This window comes from Bactrocera oleae, chromosome 3 (genome assembly GCF_042242935.1).
Source record: "Bactrocera oleae isolate idBacOlea1 chromosome 3, idBacOlea1, whole genome shotgun sequence".
NCBI classification, from domain to species: Eukaryota; Metazoa; Arthropoda; class Insecta; order Diptera; family Tephritidae; genus Bactrocera; species Bactrocera oleae.
The window spans coordinates 6,074,665-6,095,895 of record NC_091537.1 but is presented as its reverse complement, the minus strand read 5'-3'; the positions used below and the strand labels follow the sequence as shown (position 1 = coordinate 6,095,895).

Below are 21,231 nucleotides of genomic sequence, written 5' to 3'. Positions count from 1 at the left end.
CCTAAAACTTTAAACGCGTATTTCTCGAAACTGGGTTTTCAAGGTTGGTTGTGAAGATTTTTTACGAACTACTCAACCGATCTTATACCGGTCTTCAAGATATTCTTTACAAGGTATTGATTTCAATTACAAATATATTCTACCAATTACAATTATTTAAAACAAAAAAATGTCGAGAAATTTTTCCAAAATTTGCATTTTTTTTCGAAACATCTGCCAAAAATATAATTTTCACTTTATTTGTGTTTTCTCCGTCCAATACCTAGTTAATGGTCTTAGTTCAAACACGAGTTTTTTTACTTTTGATGATCCTGTCAGAAGTTCTGCTGTCAACACGGAAGCACCTTTTTTCCGAGGGAATGACGTCGTAATGACCGAGTTTTGAATATTTTGAAAATTTCACAAAATCTTTATCATATATTTATCTTCGGAATAATAAAAAGTTTGAATAAAATATTTCTTTTATATGAAAACAAAAATCTATTGAGATTAGGGCGTTTTTTGTTTATACCTTCAGATTCGTCTAATTATATTATAATAAAGTTTTAGTAAATAAAAAAAACATTAAAAATTTAACAAACAGCTCAGTCACTCGTCAACCTTTCATACTTCCGCACCAAGAAAACTTAATGATAATTTAATTATTATGGTACATGCGCTATTTAAGCAAAACAAAAAATATATTTTTTACGGTTGCAACCTTCCTGTCGCACACACACATTACACAAACATGCGCATGCGCAGCTGAACACGCATGATTACATTAAGGCTTACATGTGCGCAAGCGCAATTTCACTGCCGCATTCAACTGAGTAACAAACAAACACCTGCACCAACACACAGAAAGCGAGAGACGCATGCGTACACCTTTCCTTTGCGCAATCCATGCATGTTTACAATGCTTGTAATGAAAAATTTGCACTTGGAATGACCAAATGGGTGTGATAACTGGACAGCCCACTATTTACGCTGACCATTAACAGCACGCAGACGTGCCAACGCGATCAAAATACGGGCGAGACCATTCATTGCGTTGGCTTATACGCACACATACATATGTATATACATGGGTAAATCAAAGCGCTCAACATGCAATTATGGCAATTGGTTTATTTATTTTTCTGTTTGCTGCTGCTGTTGTTGTTGTTGTTGTTCAACGTAATTCGCTATTTACAGGGTGCCTTTGTTTGGTAATTGTCGCCGACGCGTTTGCGGTTTCGCTTTTCTCCGCTTTTTTTTGGTTAGTGCGCGTGTTTTCACTTTTTTCTTTTGTTGTTGCTGGTGGTTGCTGTTGCTCGTCGAGTGACAACAAAATAGTAAATAAATACAATTAAATTTATGACATTTTAGAAAATGCTTTGTTGCCACATCTGCCAGATATAAGTAGTTCAGTAATTTTTTTAAATTTCTACATACAAATATATATACAAGCATGCATATACATTAGGGGGTTCGTTATTTCCCAAGTTGATTTTTATGCCCGGACCGGGGGTATTAAGTTTGCCACGTAGTTTGTAAGCCACAGAAGGCAACGTCGAAAAACTCTATAAAATCCTCGTATATGTATATATGATCAGCATGACAAGCTGAGTAGATTTAGCCATGTCCGTCTGTCCGTTTGTATGTATGTATATACACGAAGTAATCCCTCAAGGTTTTGAGATATTGCTCTGAAATTTTGCACACGTCTTTTTCTCCTCAAAAAGTTGCTAAATTGTCGGTATACCGGTGTAATGAGCATTCAGCATACCGTGCGTATGAGCAACACAGAATTCGTAAGCGACTTGTATGAATGCTAAGTTTAACTCCCTATAACTTTCAAAGTAATATTTTTATAAAAAAAATTATTAACACATTTTTTGTAGAGTGGTAAATTTTGTATTAAATTATCCTGTTTTCAAAGTTATCGTTTTATTTGTTTTGGCGATAAAAATTTTAATGCAAAACATAAAAAAAATCACTTGCTTACGTTGGATAATTTTCTTAGTGCAAAAATTCAAACTGCAGGGGACGTCGCCAAAAAAAAATTAACTTGAGAAATAATAGACACCCTAATATACATATGTATTAACAAACAAGCGAACAATCTCTTCTTTGAATGATAAAAATCGCAGACACCGTTTATCAAGGTTATGAGCGCGAGAATTTCGTACAAGAAAACAAATGTTCATACAAAACATATTTATATAATATGTATATCAAAATACAATTGCATGGCAGCATGTGTGTAAATATTAACTGTTTACGCACAAGACTATTATATTTTATTTTCATTTTCGCTTTTCTTAATTCTGGCTTAGTTTACTTGTTAAATAGCACGAAACAACCTTCATCTGGCGGGTTAATGACAGCTGTCAATGTCATTTGTACCAACTTTTTTGGTAAAAAAAAAATCAAGAGAACAAATCAAATTTGTTTGAAAAATTCTCTCATGCAGATACTTGCAAAAATAAGAAGAATATGTTATTAAAATATTATTTTGTGTGCTTCAATTGCTTGTGAGGGACATTGACTTCATATCTGTCATGTAAAAATTAATCAAAATTAACACATCCATACCTTTGACAGATAATAAATTGAAATATTAAATTGATTTAACAAAAAATTCAAGAAGATGTGTATGTTTGTGATAGCAAGAGAGTGCTTAGTTTTAGATATATGTATATGCTTTAACTGAGTGCAAAATATACTTGAAATACGTATGTATGTAAATATGTGACTCTAGGTAACTATGACGTCAAGAAAACATCTTTTACATAATAATATATCAGATGTAAATATATGTATGTATTACCGCTTTTGTTCGCGTTTGAAGATCATGATTTAAATAATACAGAAAGATCAGAAGATATTTTTTGCTATAATTTTAGACTAAAATCATTGTGAACGATTCAGCCATTAAAACTATACCCATATGTAATATTGTCAGAACTATACACCTTATTGCACCTTAAAGAGGGTTTCGAACTGGTTTCTGTGGCAGGTTATAAAGATAGTAATTAGCCTGGCGTCAGTATTATGGAGACAAAAAGGTTTTTATACGTGTATACATGGATTTTAAAAGAATATGATGAAAAACAGTTCAATACGTTTAAAGTCTTGTAAATTAAGGTGTACAGAAACAGACGTTGAGGTCTTGAATATCCGATAATCAAGTTTAGTTTTTGCAACCACTGTTCTTTTAAGCTTACATATAAAATCGCATATACATATATATTATCTTATAAAAACTAGACTTTTTAGCACATAGATTATTAAAAAACACCACTTTAAAGAATGTGTGGTTAAGTACGAAATGCAAAATTTTTCACTGCACATTAGCTTGTTGCATTTGTTGCTATGTATGAATGTCATTAGCGTCATGGTCATTAATTTGTATTCGGAAATGAAAAGCGCAAGTAACGATGTCTATATACATACCACGACTAGTATTTTTGTATTTAAACAAGTATGCAGTTACGGTTAGGTCATAAAATGCACGAGCATACAAATAAAATATGAGACAGACGTGCAAGACTTCTTTAACATTAACATTATGAGCAAGTTCGTTGAATTCGCAAGTAAACTCACTGACATTATAAAATTAGCATACTCGCTTAAATATTATCGGTATGTATGTATAGTATGTGTGTGTTTGTTGGTAATTAAGGAAAAGCTGTGCAACTGCCTTAACGGGATTGTGTGATACTTTTACTATCTATCATATGCATGTTAAATTAATAACACATTTGAGGAGTAAATATTAATTAGCTAATTTATGCATATGTATATGTAATTTGTGTTGATAGAGCTGCTAGATTTAGCAGACTATTAGTCCTGGTTTGATCGGGACAGTTCGGATTCCGAGTTAAGCGTCCCGGCCGTCACGTGCTTAGAAATTACAACAAAAAAAAACGAATGAATTGCATAAAATTGTGTTGCTCTCTCATGGAATATGGAAAAAAACGAAGACTGAAAAAAACCGTTCCGGATTTTGCCGGACAAATATGGTCAAATAATGCTAGATGTTTCTATTTTCAGTGTAATTATACAACGGTAGGACTTATAAAACTGATAGAACTGTTCTATGACAGGTTTAGCGTTTTTTTTATAACTAAAAAAGCGATCGTTTCCGAACTATTCTGCGTTCTGCTTTTTATTCAGCCATCATTTCCTAAGCTCAACCAGTGCTGAAAAGCGATTTTGACGAATTCATGCTGCATATCCAAAGCGAGCTTTTCTAGCGATTTTGCATTCAGCGCTTTATTCAGCTTAGAAAAATTATAGCTAAAAGCCTAATCAGTCTAAAAGTCAATGCAGTTACAGGGTCAACACAAGAGAGGTCCATGAATGCCTCAAATTTATAATATTTCCACAACGAAATTAAAGATTTAGAGATCTTGCATTCACACTAAACTTTTCCGAAATTACAACTCCTTAGGGTTATACCTAAATATTGTATACGAGAATAAAACACTATTACAACATGGAAAATTTAGATTTCCTAAATAAGAGCCTAATTAAGATATGCCTCAGACCATGAATGTGCTCAAATATACTATTACTAGAAATTTTAAGTTTCAGTCAGTGCAATAAATATAATGAGCAAGGTCCGGGTCACTCCCCGGACGAGATTCCCGTTTTAAAATTTTTAAGCTTTTTGAATATTTTTTTTTTAATTTAACTCTTAAACCTTTGCAAAAAGTCAAAGTTCGAACTGAAATAATTTTATTCCCCTTTAATCTATTCAATGTAGTAGTAGTACCTTTGTCCACTATAACCAACCGTTGACTAAAAATTTTAAAGAAATCTTAGGTGAAAAGCCACGCTTCAGTTCTGAAACAATACATTCGATAAAAGTTAATATGAGAGAACTGGTTACTAAAGATGTTATGATGCAGTTCTTGGAAATCATTTGAATAACACAGAAAGAATAAGAATCAACTTCAAAGCTTTCAGAGAATAATAATAATAAACTTCAAGGTTTCATTTTATTGAAACTAACTTCTAAAAAGATTGGCAATCAATATTTGAAAACAGATCGTAAACATTGAAAAATTTTCGAATGCAAAAGTGAAAGGATCATCAGCAATTTAAGCTTTCCTTTTACTACCCATTTATTACTTCGTAAAGCATATCTACAAACTAAACTGAATAGTAAAAGAAACAATACACAAAAATAAATTATGCTCGTATCAGATGCCCAAAATCAGTAGGCGTATCATACACCTCCCCAATTTCGCCAAATACTACTTGAGTAAGCAAAAAATAAATCAATACACGAATGAACAAATCATATGATTGAAGCAAAAATACCACGTGCATACAGACAAACTTATATGAATCAATATGTAACTACTTGTATATATTAAAAATTGATTTACCAATTGGCAATCATATAACAGTAAAGTTAATTATAAGGGAATCAAAACAAAAAATACAATTGGTTTTATAAATGAATTATTCTTTATGTAAGCCGTGCTTTAGCACGTGCATCGAACGCCCTATCATTCAAACTAACTTAGGCACAAAACTTAAAGTGAAGAAATCTTATCGGCAGTTGTAGGAAATTCCACATAAATAAACGCAATTTGCTAGGCGGGTATTAAATAATTAACCTGTTGTAATTGTAGTAAACAAATGTAGAGAGTTGTATAGTTTGTTTGCCTTGGCGTTACTCATTCTATTGATTGATGATTTAAAAACCAAAGCGTACACAAAAACAAAGCTTTGCGATATACTTTTAAGTGATGATATTATATTAAAATTGACGCATATATTTCACATTTATGATTAAACAATCGTTCACTTTAAGAAAACATTATCACCTATCGATTTGAATAGGCTTAACTAAGGAAAAAAGTTTCAAAAAGAATCAAGCGAAATTAAATTGCAATTATTTGATTCGAACCCCAAACTAAGTAATAAATATATCATATATTTTATGTATGTACAATATATAATTTTATTATTTTGGTTTTGTTACTGTCGTTTTACTATGTTCATAGGTTTAAAAAATATGCATTAACAGATAATACGTATTCATTTCGCTAAAGCAATTTTGAAAAATTTTCGGAGGTTTGACCGAATTAGTTAAAAATATGGAACTTTAGTTCAACCGCAGTAATTAGAGATTAGTTTAAAGCCAATTACATTTAGGACCACAAAATTAAGAATGACTGCAAATATTATAAGGTCGATAAATCAATTCGAGATGAGTGTTTTTGTTCATCAGCCGAGAATACATTCGATTTACTCTTTCTTCACTATTAAAGAACTCTTCAAATAATATTCAAATAATAAATACTTTTTAGGTTGGTAACTAATTTTAGGTTAGTTTGACGCTGTGCCAATACGAATATGTATGCTAAATATTCGAGATAAGATGTTTTGGATAAATAGCAAATTATAATAGTATTTTATTACTTGAAAATTAGTGGCTCACTTGCTGAAAAGGGTTAGGTGGCTAAATAGGCAGCTAAAAACACACTGCCGTTCAAAGTTTGTTAAAAAACGCAGTCAAAAATATTGAATAAGTTGATTTCGACATTTTGCTTTTTCGGGCTGTTAATGAGCATTTCAACGTTGATTTGTATTTCACCGAACATCAAACCAGCTTCTATAATGGAATGATCAATCTATCAATATGGATGTGACTGAGCAAGAGCTACATTATGGTTTAAAAAATACTAAGACAATGGTGGTTTAATGTCCGATAAGTATTCTGGTTGAATTGAAAACTTTCATCTAAAACTCAGCTCTTTGGTTTAAAATTCAGTGGATCAAGTTGTATTGAGCCTTAATTAAACACAAATACATCATTATATCTGGCATAATAACCGTAAATACTTGTTTTTGATAGCTTGTCTGACATTTCCAGACTATAGCTCTATAAAATTTGGGATAAATTTCAATAAAGGAAACATGTCAGATTTATCGATATACATAACACCCGATAAACATATGTACATAACACACATGTACATACACATTCATATATATTTTGTACTTTCGTATCTAATATATTTACAATTTAATGTGACAACTGTGAAAAATTTCACGACAAGTTTCACTACAAGTCAGTTAAAATATTTACTTTGAGTCGCTCTTCCCGCAAGTACAGTTGCAAAGACAAATATACTTGTATACATACATATATATTTATGTACGAGTATGTGTATTTATCTATGGAAAAGGATGTTTGCACTCAATAACCAGCAACTAAATAGCAATAATAACAACAAAATTGTGGAAAAAGATAACCAAAACACAAATATCATCAAAAAAAATAAAAGTAAACAACGCGAAATTTGTAAACACAATAGACGATATGTAGCAGTGATAATGGTGAAAAAAAAAAAAAAAAAAATATAAAATGTAAAAAAAATATATACAGACAAAATAAAAAAAAGCAGCGAAATCGAGGAAAGCACTTTGCAAATGAAGCAGCCGAGGCAGAAGGAAATTGCTGGTTTGTCAATAGATGGCTGGATGATGATAACTCAGCTAGTTGACGGGCGGGCTGACGCTGTGTTTGGCCCACAATATGTTTGTGTGTATTAATGTGTATATGTGTTTATCAAAAACTATCAGTGGAGACATGTTTGGCATGTTTATATGTATGTTTTAAAGTATATTGTCTAATACATATGTATGTACAAGTATGTTCGTTTGTGCCTAGGCTATCTTGGCAATTGGTAAGAAATAATTAACCATAAATAACGATTTCGATTTTCTATTGGCGGCGTGTGACACTTGGTCAATAGATAAGTGAGCTCGTTTTGTTGAAATGTTGTTAGTGCTTTTGTTTATTTGCTTATAATGTTGTAATAGGCGACAAAGGTAACGAGTTGCTAAGCAGGTAAGCGGCCTAAACCTACATATATATGTGCATATGTAAAACAAAATATAAACAAGAAAAAAACGTTAACTTCAGTTGCATCGCAACTATAATACTCTTCACAAATTAGAAAAATTTCTACACAAGAACGAAATTTGGATGGGTCAGTTTGTATGGCAGCTGTATGCTATGGTGGTCCGATCCGAACAATTTCTTGGGATATTGTACCGTAGCTTTAGACAATAATACATGCCAAGTATCGTAAAGATATCTCGTCAAATAAAAAGTTTTGCATACAAGGATTTGATTTTGATGCTTCAGTTTGTTTGCCAACTATATGCTATAGTGGTCCGAACTGAACAATTTGTTAGGAGATTGTAGCGTTGCCTTGGGAAATAATGCCTGCCAAATTTCGTTAAGATATCTTGTAAAATAAAAAAGTTGTTCATAGAAGGACTTGATTTTGATCGATAAGTTTGTATGACAGCTATATCGTATAGTGGTTCGATATTGGCGGTTTCGACAAATGAGCAGCTTCTCTAAGAGAAAAGGATGTGTGCATTATTATCAGAGCGATATCTCAAAAACTAAGGAACTAGTTCGCGTATACCATATACAGACAAACGGAAAGACAGATATATGTTATATGCTGCCTTACAAAACCGATCGATCAAAATGCAGATAAATATCTTTTTATACCATTTTAAGCTATAAGAAATGCACCTGTGAAGGGTATTTAAATTTCGGTGCAGCCGAAGCAAACGTTTTTCCTCTTTTTTCATTTTTATTATAAATATAAAGATGCCTCGCTTAAAAGGCTACGCACGAATCTTTTAACAAAATATGCGACATTTTAACAACTGATAATTTTTGCGGTACTTTTCCGCACGTATTTCGATATATTATAGATATACAATTATTTTGTCTTATTTTGTTGTTAGCGACAGATTTACATATATATATAGTATTTCAGTGGTGAAGTGTTCAACCCAGGCTTGGTGACATAGCATTTCGGTTTTGTCACGCGTGCGGTTTTGCAAGACACAACCAAGATAGCAAGGCAACAACAGCAAAAAAAAAAGCATAGATAGATACAAATAAATTAAAAATCAGCACAAGCCACGAAAGAAAAGAAAAATGAAAAACTTTTATTTCGCATTTTTATGCACTTTTAAGTAATTTACGTTGACTTTGAGCCGCTTTTTAGTGGCAAGACAAATAATGTTTGCAACGAATGTTGGTTTTTCCCAGCTGTGGCATTTGACTTGGCAGGCGCGTCGTCGGCCATTACAAGCGGTGAATATGCAATAGTTGGTGTGCCAGTATTTGTGCGTGTATGTGTGTGTATGTGGGCAATTTTTTCTTGCAATTTGGTTGCTTAGTCGTTACGCCATTTAGCCATAACCGCGGCAACAATACCAAAAATCAACACTGTGCACGACATATGCCGCCAATTTGTATATGTATGTGTATATTTACATACACACAAACACACATATGCGCATATGTATACTTGCCTACGTACATTCAATTGCGATCAATCGCCAAATCGTCGACTCCGCCACATACATACTTACATACATACATACTATATTTACGAGCAGCAATTGTGGTTGTTGCCAATTACAGTTTTGCTGTCGATACTTTGTATGCAATGCATATATATATGTATGTAAAAATATATATATATATACCTGTGTATATGCGTGTGTATGTGTATGCAATAAGCTTAAGATTACGTTTAGTTATTTTCGTATAACCGCTTATTTGCCATTTTTTGCCGTATTTTTGTTGTTGTTTTTTTTGCATGTTTATATGGAAGTTTTTTCTTCAAGCCACGCTCAGCAAAGTTGAGCGACGCAGCGCAAGGTCAACAAGTCAGTCAAACATAGCCACATTTGCACATACATACGTAAATACAAAGCGTTATAAACGCAAAAAATGCAAGGAAAACAAAAACAATCGTTAACTTCGGCTACACAGAAACTATAATTTCGTTCACAGGTAAGTTTCTTATAGCATAAAGGGTATAACAAAATTTTAATCTTTATTTTGATTGTCCACTTTGTATCACAGCTATAAGCTATAGTGGTTTGATCTGTACAATTTGTTCGCAGATTGTGGCGTTGTCTCGAACCATACTCTACTCTCTCAAACTTCATGAAGATGATTTGTCAAATAAAAAAGATTTTCATATAAGAACTTTATTTTTGTCTGTCAGTTTGTATGCCAGCTATATTCTATAGTGGTCCGATCTGAAAAATGTCTTTTGAGATTGTACCATTATCTCGGACACTAATCCATGCAAATTTTCGTGAAGATATCTCGTCAAATAAAAAGTTTTCGATATAAGAACGTGATTATGGCAGCTATATCCTTTATATAGCTTTTTGAAGAGAAAAATATGTGTTCAAAATTTCAGATCGATAACTCAAAAACTGAGGTCTGTATATACGCCAACTACGTATATACAGGCGGACATGCCTAATGCGATGAGCTAAGTGATGCTGATCATTTTTAGATATACTTTATAGGGTCTACGACGTTTCCATCTGGCTGTTACAAACTTCGTGGCAAACTTAATATAACCTATTCAGGGTATAATAATTTAAAAGAATTTGCGCAACACATAAAACTATGCAAACATATACACAGATAAATGCATCAATACATACAAACATTTAAATAACTTTAAATACCACTGAGGTGGAGATTTTTTCTATAGGTTTCACCCTATGACTGCCTTGTTGTTGGCAAGTAGGTGGCCAAGCAGATAGTCTTCATTACAACAACAATAACGTAAAACCAACAAAAATTTCGCTTGTAACCGAACTGACAGCATTCGGTTGGCTTGATAAAGAATTGAACGGCTCATGCAATGCCGGAAAGCAATAATAACGGTATTTAAAGTTAGCAATGAATGAGGGTATAATGCGGATCTAAGACAATAATTTGGGTAACATGCTTTGCATTCGACACTATAGCGTGTTAGAGCGAGTAGAGAATACTAATATTTGCTCTTATGGCCATTTAAAAAGTAATTACTTGTTTACGAGCTAATTATGTAAACAGCAAAGAATTTGTAAGGCTAAGATTATTTGTTGTAAAATGTGCTGATTTAGAAAACTGAAGAAACACATTTACTATATAAATAGCTACATTACGCAAATATGTGAATATATTGCAAAAGAACATACAACTCGCTTAAATTTTGGACTTTTCGTTAAAATATAATCAAAGAGAGGTTTATTGGTAATATTTTATTAGATTATATGATTTTAATAACTAAAATATCTCTAAATATTCCCTCGTTTAGCTCTCCACCCTAAGCAATATGCAGACGAAGGACCTAAATATTTTACTTATACAAATCTCAAGTCATACAAATAGTGACAAAAAATTCTCACGCAAAACACTTGAACATCCAATCAGTACTAACCACCTCTAATTACCAATAGATGCATCTTCTCCTCATCTTGAGCGTTGCTTCTAACGATCGCTTAGCCATTAAGATTTTACAATACTAGTACAAAACAAGTATTATGAAATCCACAGTAGAAGCCGTCCGCAGCACTTATACACAGATTTCTTAAAGCTTGCGCAAGACATGCCACAGCTACTGCCAAAACTCCACAATAAAGTTTAAAATACCATTAATTCTAATTTTATTGCGATACAACAACTGAATATACATACAAGTATATACCAACAATTAAGAGGAACAACTTCACAAATTTCTAACAACCACGAAACCTTCCAACGTACAAACACAACTTTATCAACCACAAATCAAAAGGTGAAATAAAGACGGAAAGTAAAATAACAAATAATAAAACGAAAGATTAGTTCAAGGAAAGGAGGCTAAACCAAAGACGAATTACGGTGTTTACGAAATACCAAATGGAGAAAAAAATCGACACAATTTTGTTAACGATTACGTGATGATGACCTCGTTAAAATATATTTGGTTGGGGGTAGAGAGAAAAAGAGAGAGCGGGTGTAAGTGGAGGTTGTTTACAGCAAGCCGTTACACACAATCGATGTGAAGATTATACTACGGCTGAGTGTTGAAGAAATGTAATGAAGAGCAATTATATATAGAGAAATTAAATAATAATTAAAATTAAATCAATTTATATGAAATTATATAGTAAATGAAAAAATCGCTAACATCGAAAGATTGGCAGATTTGCATATTATAAAATTTCAAAGCATTAAAGTAAATCTATATACTATACTTGTAGAAGCATATATTATATTTGACAAATTCTATATAAGAGAGAGATAATTGAAAATCTCATAGCGACTTAAAGTAAAGTCGCATAAAAGCGATTTTCAAGGAACTTCTTGGAAAGAACTTATCTACCAAAGTAGCCAATAGATTCGTATGGTATGTAGAGCAGGAAATATTGAAAATATTTTATAACTCATTCGACAAAGGTAGAGATTTCACATTAAGAATATAACAAAATAGTATTGTTGTCAATTCTGTGTCCACAAGTTACCGTGAGGTTTTTAAAAGGCTTTGATTTGGTAGAAAGAATTTATAACAGAAATACCCCCAGATTTGTATATTTTAGGCCGAAGAACCACAACTAATAAGTTAACTAGACAAAGCAAGCAACATATGTATCTTGATGAGATCCAAATCCCGACTGTGAGCAACCTGCGAATACTCTCAGGAACATTTGCGAGCAAGCAAAGAGAAAAACACAAAGAAACGGAAAAGAGCATAACATAGATATAAGGCAATCGGCCGCGCATATAATACGCTGCACCGGAGTGATTGCCAGGATCTAGTAGTCTCACTTACATCTACTTAATTAGGTCGACCTCTACTGAAGAGCATAGGGAATTTCATACTGCATACAGTATCTGCCGTAATGTTTTCGTCGAAATTACCGCTGCAAACATTTGCTTGAAGCACAGAACCCATTCGTAGGAGTATAAGCAGAGCAATTTTGTCGAAAGAGAGTTCTGAACCCGCGATCTATAGGATGCTAGTAACGAATCGGTACTGGATGATAAAACCAATTCGATTTCCACGTAAATTTGAGTTTAAGGGTTCCTCCAATATAATCTGACTCAACTTATTGTCAATCTACATACTTTTTCAACTAGATTTATGACCATAAAAATGACAAATGACAAATCTTTGCGGGGTTATATAGCACATTTTAATGTACATTTTAGAAATCACATTTCTCTTTGTCTTTCGCCATATATCGAAGCATTTTTGTTTTTCACATTTTAATTGTAAATTCAGAGGAAAAAGGTGATTGATTTAATTACTTTTCAAATGTTTTCTCAGTGCGCAGTCGACGCATTGGAGTTTTTTTTACGCTTGCTTGCCACACAAAGAATCCAGACCAATGACCGCAAGATTGACAGCGGCAAAAGCCTGCGGCAGTCATCGGCATACGACCAGCTGCTGCCAACGAAAAGATGATGAGGCGTAGAGCGAATTCAGAAAGAGTGGGGAAGAAAAGGCTAAATAAAACCGAAATTGATAGAAATCAGCAGCACGAAGAAATATACAAACATACATACATCTATGGTGTCGTGTAGCAAAAACCGAAAAGCATATGCTGAGCGCTGAAGAAACCGGAATTCTTGTCAAGATTACTACATGGACCATGGACAGTCGTATATTTGTATGTATGTACATGCGAAATGCTTGAATGATTATAAAAACCGCAACAATACAGAATACAAAATACGAAGGAGTTAAGCGATTCGATGAATCGAACGACCAAGCGAATCGTTACACGAAACACGCTGCAAAATATTTGTCGGTATGATGACTAAGTGCGGGAAGAAGCAGCAGCGCTGGAAAAAATAGCGAACGAAAACTGGAGGATACTTTGTGCCAGTCGCGCGAGTCACCAGCCGCCAGTCGCTAGCCGCCAACGTCATTTCTACTACTTCTGGTTGACTAGCCGGCTGTCCGGTTGCTTCGTGCGGCTTTTGGGATTACTTATACGAGCACTTTCACTTTTCTCGTTGCAATTGGCATGTATAAGTTTTGCCGGTGTGAGCATGAGGCCGTATGTTCCCAAGAATCATTTACATGGCACAACAACAACAGTAATGAAAATAATAACAAACAACAAATGCAACGAATAGAAGGCGCTACAAGCAGGGAGCAACGAGATGAGCTGACGAGAAACATATGGCCGGAAAAGCGCATCGAATGCACGCGACCTGCTCCATATAAAATATTTACAGTTATCTACATGCAAAAGTGAGGTTATACATAAAACATATGGTATGCCTACAAAAATTTAAACTAGGTGCTTTTATGTATATACATAGTTCACGGTGTGTGTGGCTGTATTGCACTTGCAGTTTCAATTGCTTTCCAGTTAGTGTTGTTGCTACCTACCCTCGTTTATTGCTATGCAGGGCGCTAGGCGCTTGCGCTAACAGCATGCAACTGCAATTATGTGCATTCATACAAATTTGTATTTATTCATGGGTGTAGTTAAACGTGTTCGCCTTTATTTAGCTTTTTTTTGAATTCCGGGAAAAATGCTACACACAAAAATGAGATGAATCAGCAGGCGTAACGAATATGAGACATTATATCTATATATAAATGCACATTTACACATATAATTGAACACATACATATTTACATTTATACATACATACTTATTTTCATATAAACATTCAGCTCTAAAATATCATCAGAAATACTCGTAAGGCTCAAAGAAGTTTGAATCGACACGTTTTGACCTAATGGTAGGCAATAAATTTAAAAAAAAAAACTGCAACGAAGCTATAATACCCTTCATATGTAAATTTATTTATATTATAAAAGGGTATAAAAAGCTCTTGATCCTGACTGTGATCGGTCAATTTGTATGACAGCTATGTATATGCTATAGTTGTCCGAATGAAAAATTTGTTTGCTGACGGTAGCGCTCTCTTGGATAATAATCTATTTAAAATTTTGTGAAGAAATCTTGTCAAATAGAAACGTTTTCCATATAAGGGCTTGATTTTGATAGGTCAGGTTGTAATGCAGCTATATCCGATAGTGGTCCGTCAGTACCTTCAGACTATATGGACAAGTGAAACACTAGATGCCTATTAGACGTATAAATAGTTTGGTATCGATTATGTAATACTTGAAGGAAATAATGGATATACCGATATATGTTTAGAATATCTATGTATATGATTAAGAGATTTTTTACATGTATTTGTGAGATTGTAATACTGTAGATAAACTAGTAAATATTTATTTCTGGTTGAATCTACTTTTGATAAATATGTTGGCAAAATGGATATCGGTTTAACATTGAAGAATATCGAACATGAATTACAAATTATCGACATCAGACTAATCAAACAATATATGTAATCAAAGACTTCTAAAAAAAATCGATTGATGAAGAAAAATTAATATATCGATCAATTGATTGATCGATAAACTCGATATTACTGCTAATCTTAGTCCACAAAATCGCATGCTTTGTAATGGCATCTTTTGGCTGATATCCTTTAAAAGCAACTGCATGTGGAGTTGAATAACGTTGAAATTAAAAATTTAGTGATTGAATTTGGTATTAAAAATCATGATTAACATATTGATTTCTTAATAATTTACATTAACAATTGGTTGCAATGTTGACGAAAACACTATATGAAGCGTCGGTTCAGTCATAAACCTTATGCCATATATTAGATATTTTTGCAAAAATTTCACTGAAAACAAATTATTATTTGCACTATTTGTTTTTGCAAATTGACAGTTAACATAGCGTGTCCAGTTCAAACGCAATCTTTACACAGAGATATAAGTAAAGTAAATTCAATTTAATTATCGTTTAAGCAACTCTCTCTTGATTTCTGCAGAAAATTGCTTTTATTAGTTTAATGATATTTTTCTCTACACTGATTTTTTTATTTTAATTTTTTTTGTCTTTTATTTGCTACTACATTTTTATACTTATTTCACTCTACAGCCACTTTTAATAGTTTAATTTTTTTTTATTTGTTTTTTAATTCATATATAATATTTTGCCTTTTGCTCGTTGACTTCTTCTGCGAATTTCAGTTTTTTCGCACGCAATGTGTGTGTTAAAAAAATATTATAAAACAAGAAAGGAATACGTCGCCCATAAACACAACACATGTGGCCAAACCCACACAAACAGAGAGCCAATTTTATTTCACATAAAAAAAAATTTATAAAAACACAAACAAACCGCACAGAGCGCACACAGCCAGTAATGATAACCATTTAATTCTATTAAATATATAATATATATAATATCATTGTTAAGTATAGTATTTCGAGCACAATTTAAGAAGAAAAACCAACGAACTTCGCGATCTTATTCGCGCGTTACTTGAAGCGCGCGCGCTTTGAAATCGCTTCGCGTTCACTAATCGAATGTTTTGTGCCGCGCACAGATTGCGGCAGATAACCGAACGGCGAAAAACAGAAGCTTGCCTGTCCAGACGCGCTCACTCTCGGCGCTGTATCACATAACCAGCGATGCACTACATCTATCATGATATATACATATTTATTTGAGCGTGTATGTGCGCATGCTTTGCTTGTGGACCTCCTCGACTACTCAGCCAGCTGTAATAATAATGACTTCGAAAAATTTTCGAACTAAACAATTGAGCGCTCAATAAATGCTATCGTGCTCCAGCGATCACCGCCGACGCCGCATTGCACATGGCAACGAGGTATACAAAACAAAGCGGAGAAGGCATATAAACAAAATAAATAAAAGTATAACGCTTGCTCTCTACTTATGACCCCACGCGCTACAGGTAAAGTGTTGGCACACAATGGAGGTACTCGCTAGGCAGAAAACGTGTACTTTGCAACAAAACAGCTGCTGTACATTACAAGAGCGGAGCGGAGCGCTTCAAAAACCAGTTCGAGAGCATATGGAGTGGAAGTAGAGTGGCCAACATCTCAACATTTTAATGCATTGAATTTTTATTAAACTCTGGTAACTTGAAAAAAAAAAACTGTAGCCAGAGAAGGGTCACATTTGTTTTAGGTGTTCGTTAAAGGTCGATATCGAGTCGAAGAAATTTTTTAGCAGGTAAAAAATTACGTTGGCAATCGTTGGCAATTCGGATAAGACTTTAGACTTAGAGACTTTAAATAACCTTTTGGATTAGGGGAAATCATGAGTGGGTATTACAGCAAAATTTGAAACAATATGGATTATAACAAAGAAATAGACACATTATTAGGTCCATATAAAAGGCTGATATTGAAAAATATTTTGCAGATTGACCTATTTAGAACCAGAAATAAAATGTATTTGTATATTTATAGATTGAACCTCGATAAATCGGAGCTCGAAAAGCAGTTGGCCAATTATTTTACACATAAATTTGGATGAGGTATCCGATACAAGTTTAACCCCATGGGCGAAAATTCGGGTTTGGCCTACTGATTGGTATTAACATTGAAACAATTTCTCAGGCATATACAGCAAAAATGACAAAACGTTTTGGCGTGATTTATAAGTATGCATTAGGGTGTAGGACCAATAGGAAGTGCACGTAATTGATACTAAAATTTCTGATTCAAATACTGAAGATAAAGTTGTTTTAATGCCAACATTGTTAAAGTTAGGGGGTAATGTTCCGAAAAGCGGGGCTGGATCGACGAAATAGCAGCTCTTTACTGTATAAACCCCGAGTCAATTTCTGAAAAGTGGAAGCGACTGCCAAATACTTTCGAAGGGAGCAAGAAACCATTGCATCATAATAGACTATGTTTCATAACCTAATTTTTGAACAAGAACTGTAGGATGGAGTTGTATTAATTACGTAAAATTGGGTATAAATAAAAGACGAAATAACGATTCAGAACGGTTAAATTATCTACTTCTTTACGACTTTTTTGCTAAGAAAAGTGCGTTAGAAAAAATATGTAGAGAAGGCATCAGAGTCCTGATAATCAAAAAAGAAAATAGTTTTTGTAGAACCGCTTTTCGTGTTTTAACGATTTTATGCGTTCCTGATTTAATTTTTTATTAGAAAATTCTGCAATGTTAATAAATATTGTATAATATAGGTACTTGTGAGTATAATAAAAATTTTGTATTCTTGTGATTTCTCCATATGAATTGGATTAATATTAAACAAATAAATGCATATATATACATATGTACATACATAAAAGTACTTATGTATTTATATATTATGCAAAAAACATGATTGAAAACAAATAAATTGGCACAATATTCTTATCTCAAAGTGCTAATCAAGAATTACTTTAGACACTGTTTCATCGAACTTGAGCTCGGACGTGATTTTTAAGTAACTGATCGTTATGATCAACATCTTTGTAGTGTTTATATGTGTTTTTTTTTATATAATGTATAAGTATTTTCTATTAATACTCGTATCAATGAAAATAAAAAAATTTGAGTGGCGATTTTGGGATTCACGCGTTTTTGGATTTTTTTTTTTGTATTACTTGTTGAAAATAAATACTTTTATGCAATTAATGTTAAATGAAATGAAGAATAATATTCCAGATGGATTATAACGTCTCTATATGGCAAAGTTAGTGGGCTTTAGCACTTAATTCGAAAACATTTTCAATTATTAAAGATATTTTTTAACCTAACATTCCCACTTTCTGTCCTTATTTTAGTGGTATAACAACAGATGTTGGTGATTTTGATGAGTTTAAATCCAAATAAATTTAATGAAACGGTTTCGTCGGAATTATTTCTAAAGGGTATACCCATAAAAAGATTTATAGGTGATTTTAAATAGCGTTTGCCCTTCTTAGGAGAATTTTTTAGTGAATTTTCGACAAGAAAAATATGTCCAAAATATTTCATTAGTAATTGGGTAATATGTTTGCATAAATTTGCTTCCACATTATAAAAATTTAATATAAACAAAAAATCACCATTAACTTAACTATCTAAAATCCATAATTAAATAAAAAAAAAACAACACTAACAAATGAAATTGTTAAAACTATTAGCGTTCATACTAGAGACCTTAGAAGATATCTGTTCATACATCCGGTGCAATCATCGAAATTATCACACAGCAGAAAAAATATTGCCTACATTTAGGCGGCGCGCAGTTAAGCGCCTTGTTGATCGACTATGTGAGTACGCAACGAGCAGCTGCGGTACAATGGACAAGCAGTTTTTCAGTGACATTGTTTAGCATGCAATGCTTGTTTTTATATAAATTTTGTCTGGTATTTTTTTGTAAGCCAGCGCTTAGCATTGAGCAGCAAGTTTTGTTGTGTTTATTGTTTTAAAAAGTGTCAACGCTACACTTGATGCCTTTTTTAATTTAGCAATACTTTTTTGGAATCACTTTATGTATTTTTTTTAAACAATTATTCACTCTTGAGAGTTTACTCACCTTCCATGACATAAACAATGCTGCCGACATCACCTTCCTTGATGATGAGACTCTTTGCCGCATACTTAACGGGATACATGCAGTCGACAATTTCGCGTATTTGGGTTATATCTAAATTCTTCATGAAATCATTGTCCAATATGGCTGATTTGATGAGTTCACGTGATCTACAAGAAATCAAAGAGAGAGAAAAAAAATTTATAGATTTAAAAAAATTAAATAAAAAATGCTGCTTGAGTGGTAAACAAAGCAGACAAAAATAACAATATACAATAATAATAAAAGTATTAATAAAAGCAAATGATGCGATGAAAGAATACAATACTATACATACATATAAACATATATAAGAATATTTATAAATACAAAATATGATTTTATGATTTTGTGTACGCTAGTCTATTTTAATACCCCGCCCCTCCCTGCGCTTACAGCTCTGATTTGGGTATCTTGATCAGCTCACTATCCGCATCGACTAGATCGGAGACCGGCTCCGCGCTATAACCCTGCCGCTTTATGCGCGGCTCACTGCCTGTTGCAATCATGCGCGTCGATTCCATGCCGCTATGCGCCGCGACTGCCGCTGCCGCTTCAATACCCTCCGCGGTGTGCTGCAAAAATACCTGCGTCAACGGACGCACCACCTGCCGAAATTTATCCAACTCATTTTGCAGTTCCGTCACTGTTTGATCTTTATTCGCGCATTCTTGTTGCAAGCGCGCTATGCTGCTGCAGAGAAAACGTATTTTATCACGATTCTTTACAAGGCGTGCGTCTTTTAGCTGCAGTTCGGCTTGTAGTTTAGTTATGACATCTGTGTGACCATTATTTGAGGCGCACGCATCTTCATCATCCTCAGCCTCACCATCGGGTGGTGTATCGCTGCCGGTCGAAACGACGCTCAGCAATTGATGGCATGTCGTGCACTGACTCTTCTCGAGTTCCTGCTGCAATATGGCACATTTGAGTGATTTGCGATGCAACGCCTCACGCACTAATTGCAATTCGCGCCGCAATTCCACCAGTTGATCTTCCAAGTGACGCGTATCGCGTTGCATAGCATCGCTTGTGTTGTTGTTCTTGTTATTGAGACGAAACATATTTATCACTGACGATTTGACGGAGCACAGCAAACAGAAAAAACGCAATTCACTACACTTTATACAAACTAAGTACACTTTGTTTAAACGAACCAACGCGCGCTGTTGTCTTGCGGCGACTGTTTATGGAAAAAATTTCGGCTATGCTAACTACGCGCCCGGCGTTGAAGCACTTTACGCTGTGCCGCTGCTACGTAGCGCTTCTCCTCTACTATTTATCGCTGTTGGGCGTCACAACCGCGCTGCCACACCGCTACAAGGAACGGCGGTGTGCGCGCTTGCGTACGTGAATGCGCGCCCTAAGGCCGCCGCGCACTTGGCCTTTCGCCGCTGTTTTATTCTCCGCGTTGGTACTTAAATTTGTTTTCGTTCTGTTTTTTTTTTTTTTACTTTGGCGTTACACAGCTGATCAATATGTTTTTCGTGCGATAATTAAAATTTTGGGTTCGTTGCGGTTGTCGCTTTGGCCGTTTTCAAAATGTCACGCGCTAAAAACCAATTCACTGCGCTTCATTCCACCGCACAGCGTACTGTCAAGCGACTGTAAAGAGCGCGCGTCGCGGCGCTACACAGCTGACACTCTCAATTAGTTAGGTGGCTCATTGCCAAACGATGCGCCGCGCAGCGCTTGTTGTTGTTGCTTTTCTACTATGTTTTTACTTTTTATTTATTTTGTGTTTTATGAGTTTAGTGTATTTGCTTCGTTGCCGGCGCGCATTCGCTCGTAATTGAATGGACTATTGTACGCGGCGGTGGCAGCTACTGACTGTCATTGCTACGGTTTTGCTGTTGTTCTCGCTGCAGCTGACATTATTTTTCTTATTGTTTTTTTAATTTCATTGACTTTGCTGCTCTTATTCTTTAGTTTGTTTGCTATTGTTGTTGTGTTTTTCAATTAAAAGTAATTAAAATGAGTCTGACGTTGTC

The 21,231-nt window shown here is 34.0% G+C and overlaps 1 protein-coding gene across 9 annotated transcripts in view; it reads right to left on the bottom strand.

Annotated features, from left to right (window-relative positions):
* Window positions 1-21,231, bottom strand: part of for (cGMP-dependent protein kinase for) — a 124,425-nt gene that overhangs the window by 20,565 nt on the left and 82,629 nt on the right. For 5 of the 9 annotated variants that reach the window (XM_036358718.2, XM_036358724.2, XM_036358717.2 and 2 more), the window contains one exon: window positions 19,205-19,371. In XM_036358718.2, the coding sequence (XP_036214611.2) occupies window positions 19,205-19,371 (167 nt within the window). Of the gene's footprint in view, window positions 1-16,035; window positions 16,261-19,204; window positions 19,372-19,636; window positions 20,375-21,231 lie in introns of those variants that run through there. The other 4 variants (XM_036358731.2, XM_036358734.2, XM_036358736.2 and 1 more) reach the window with 3 other exon arrangements.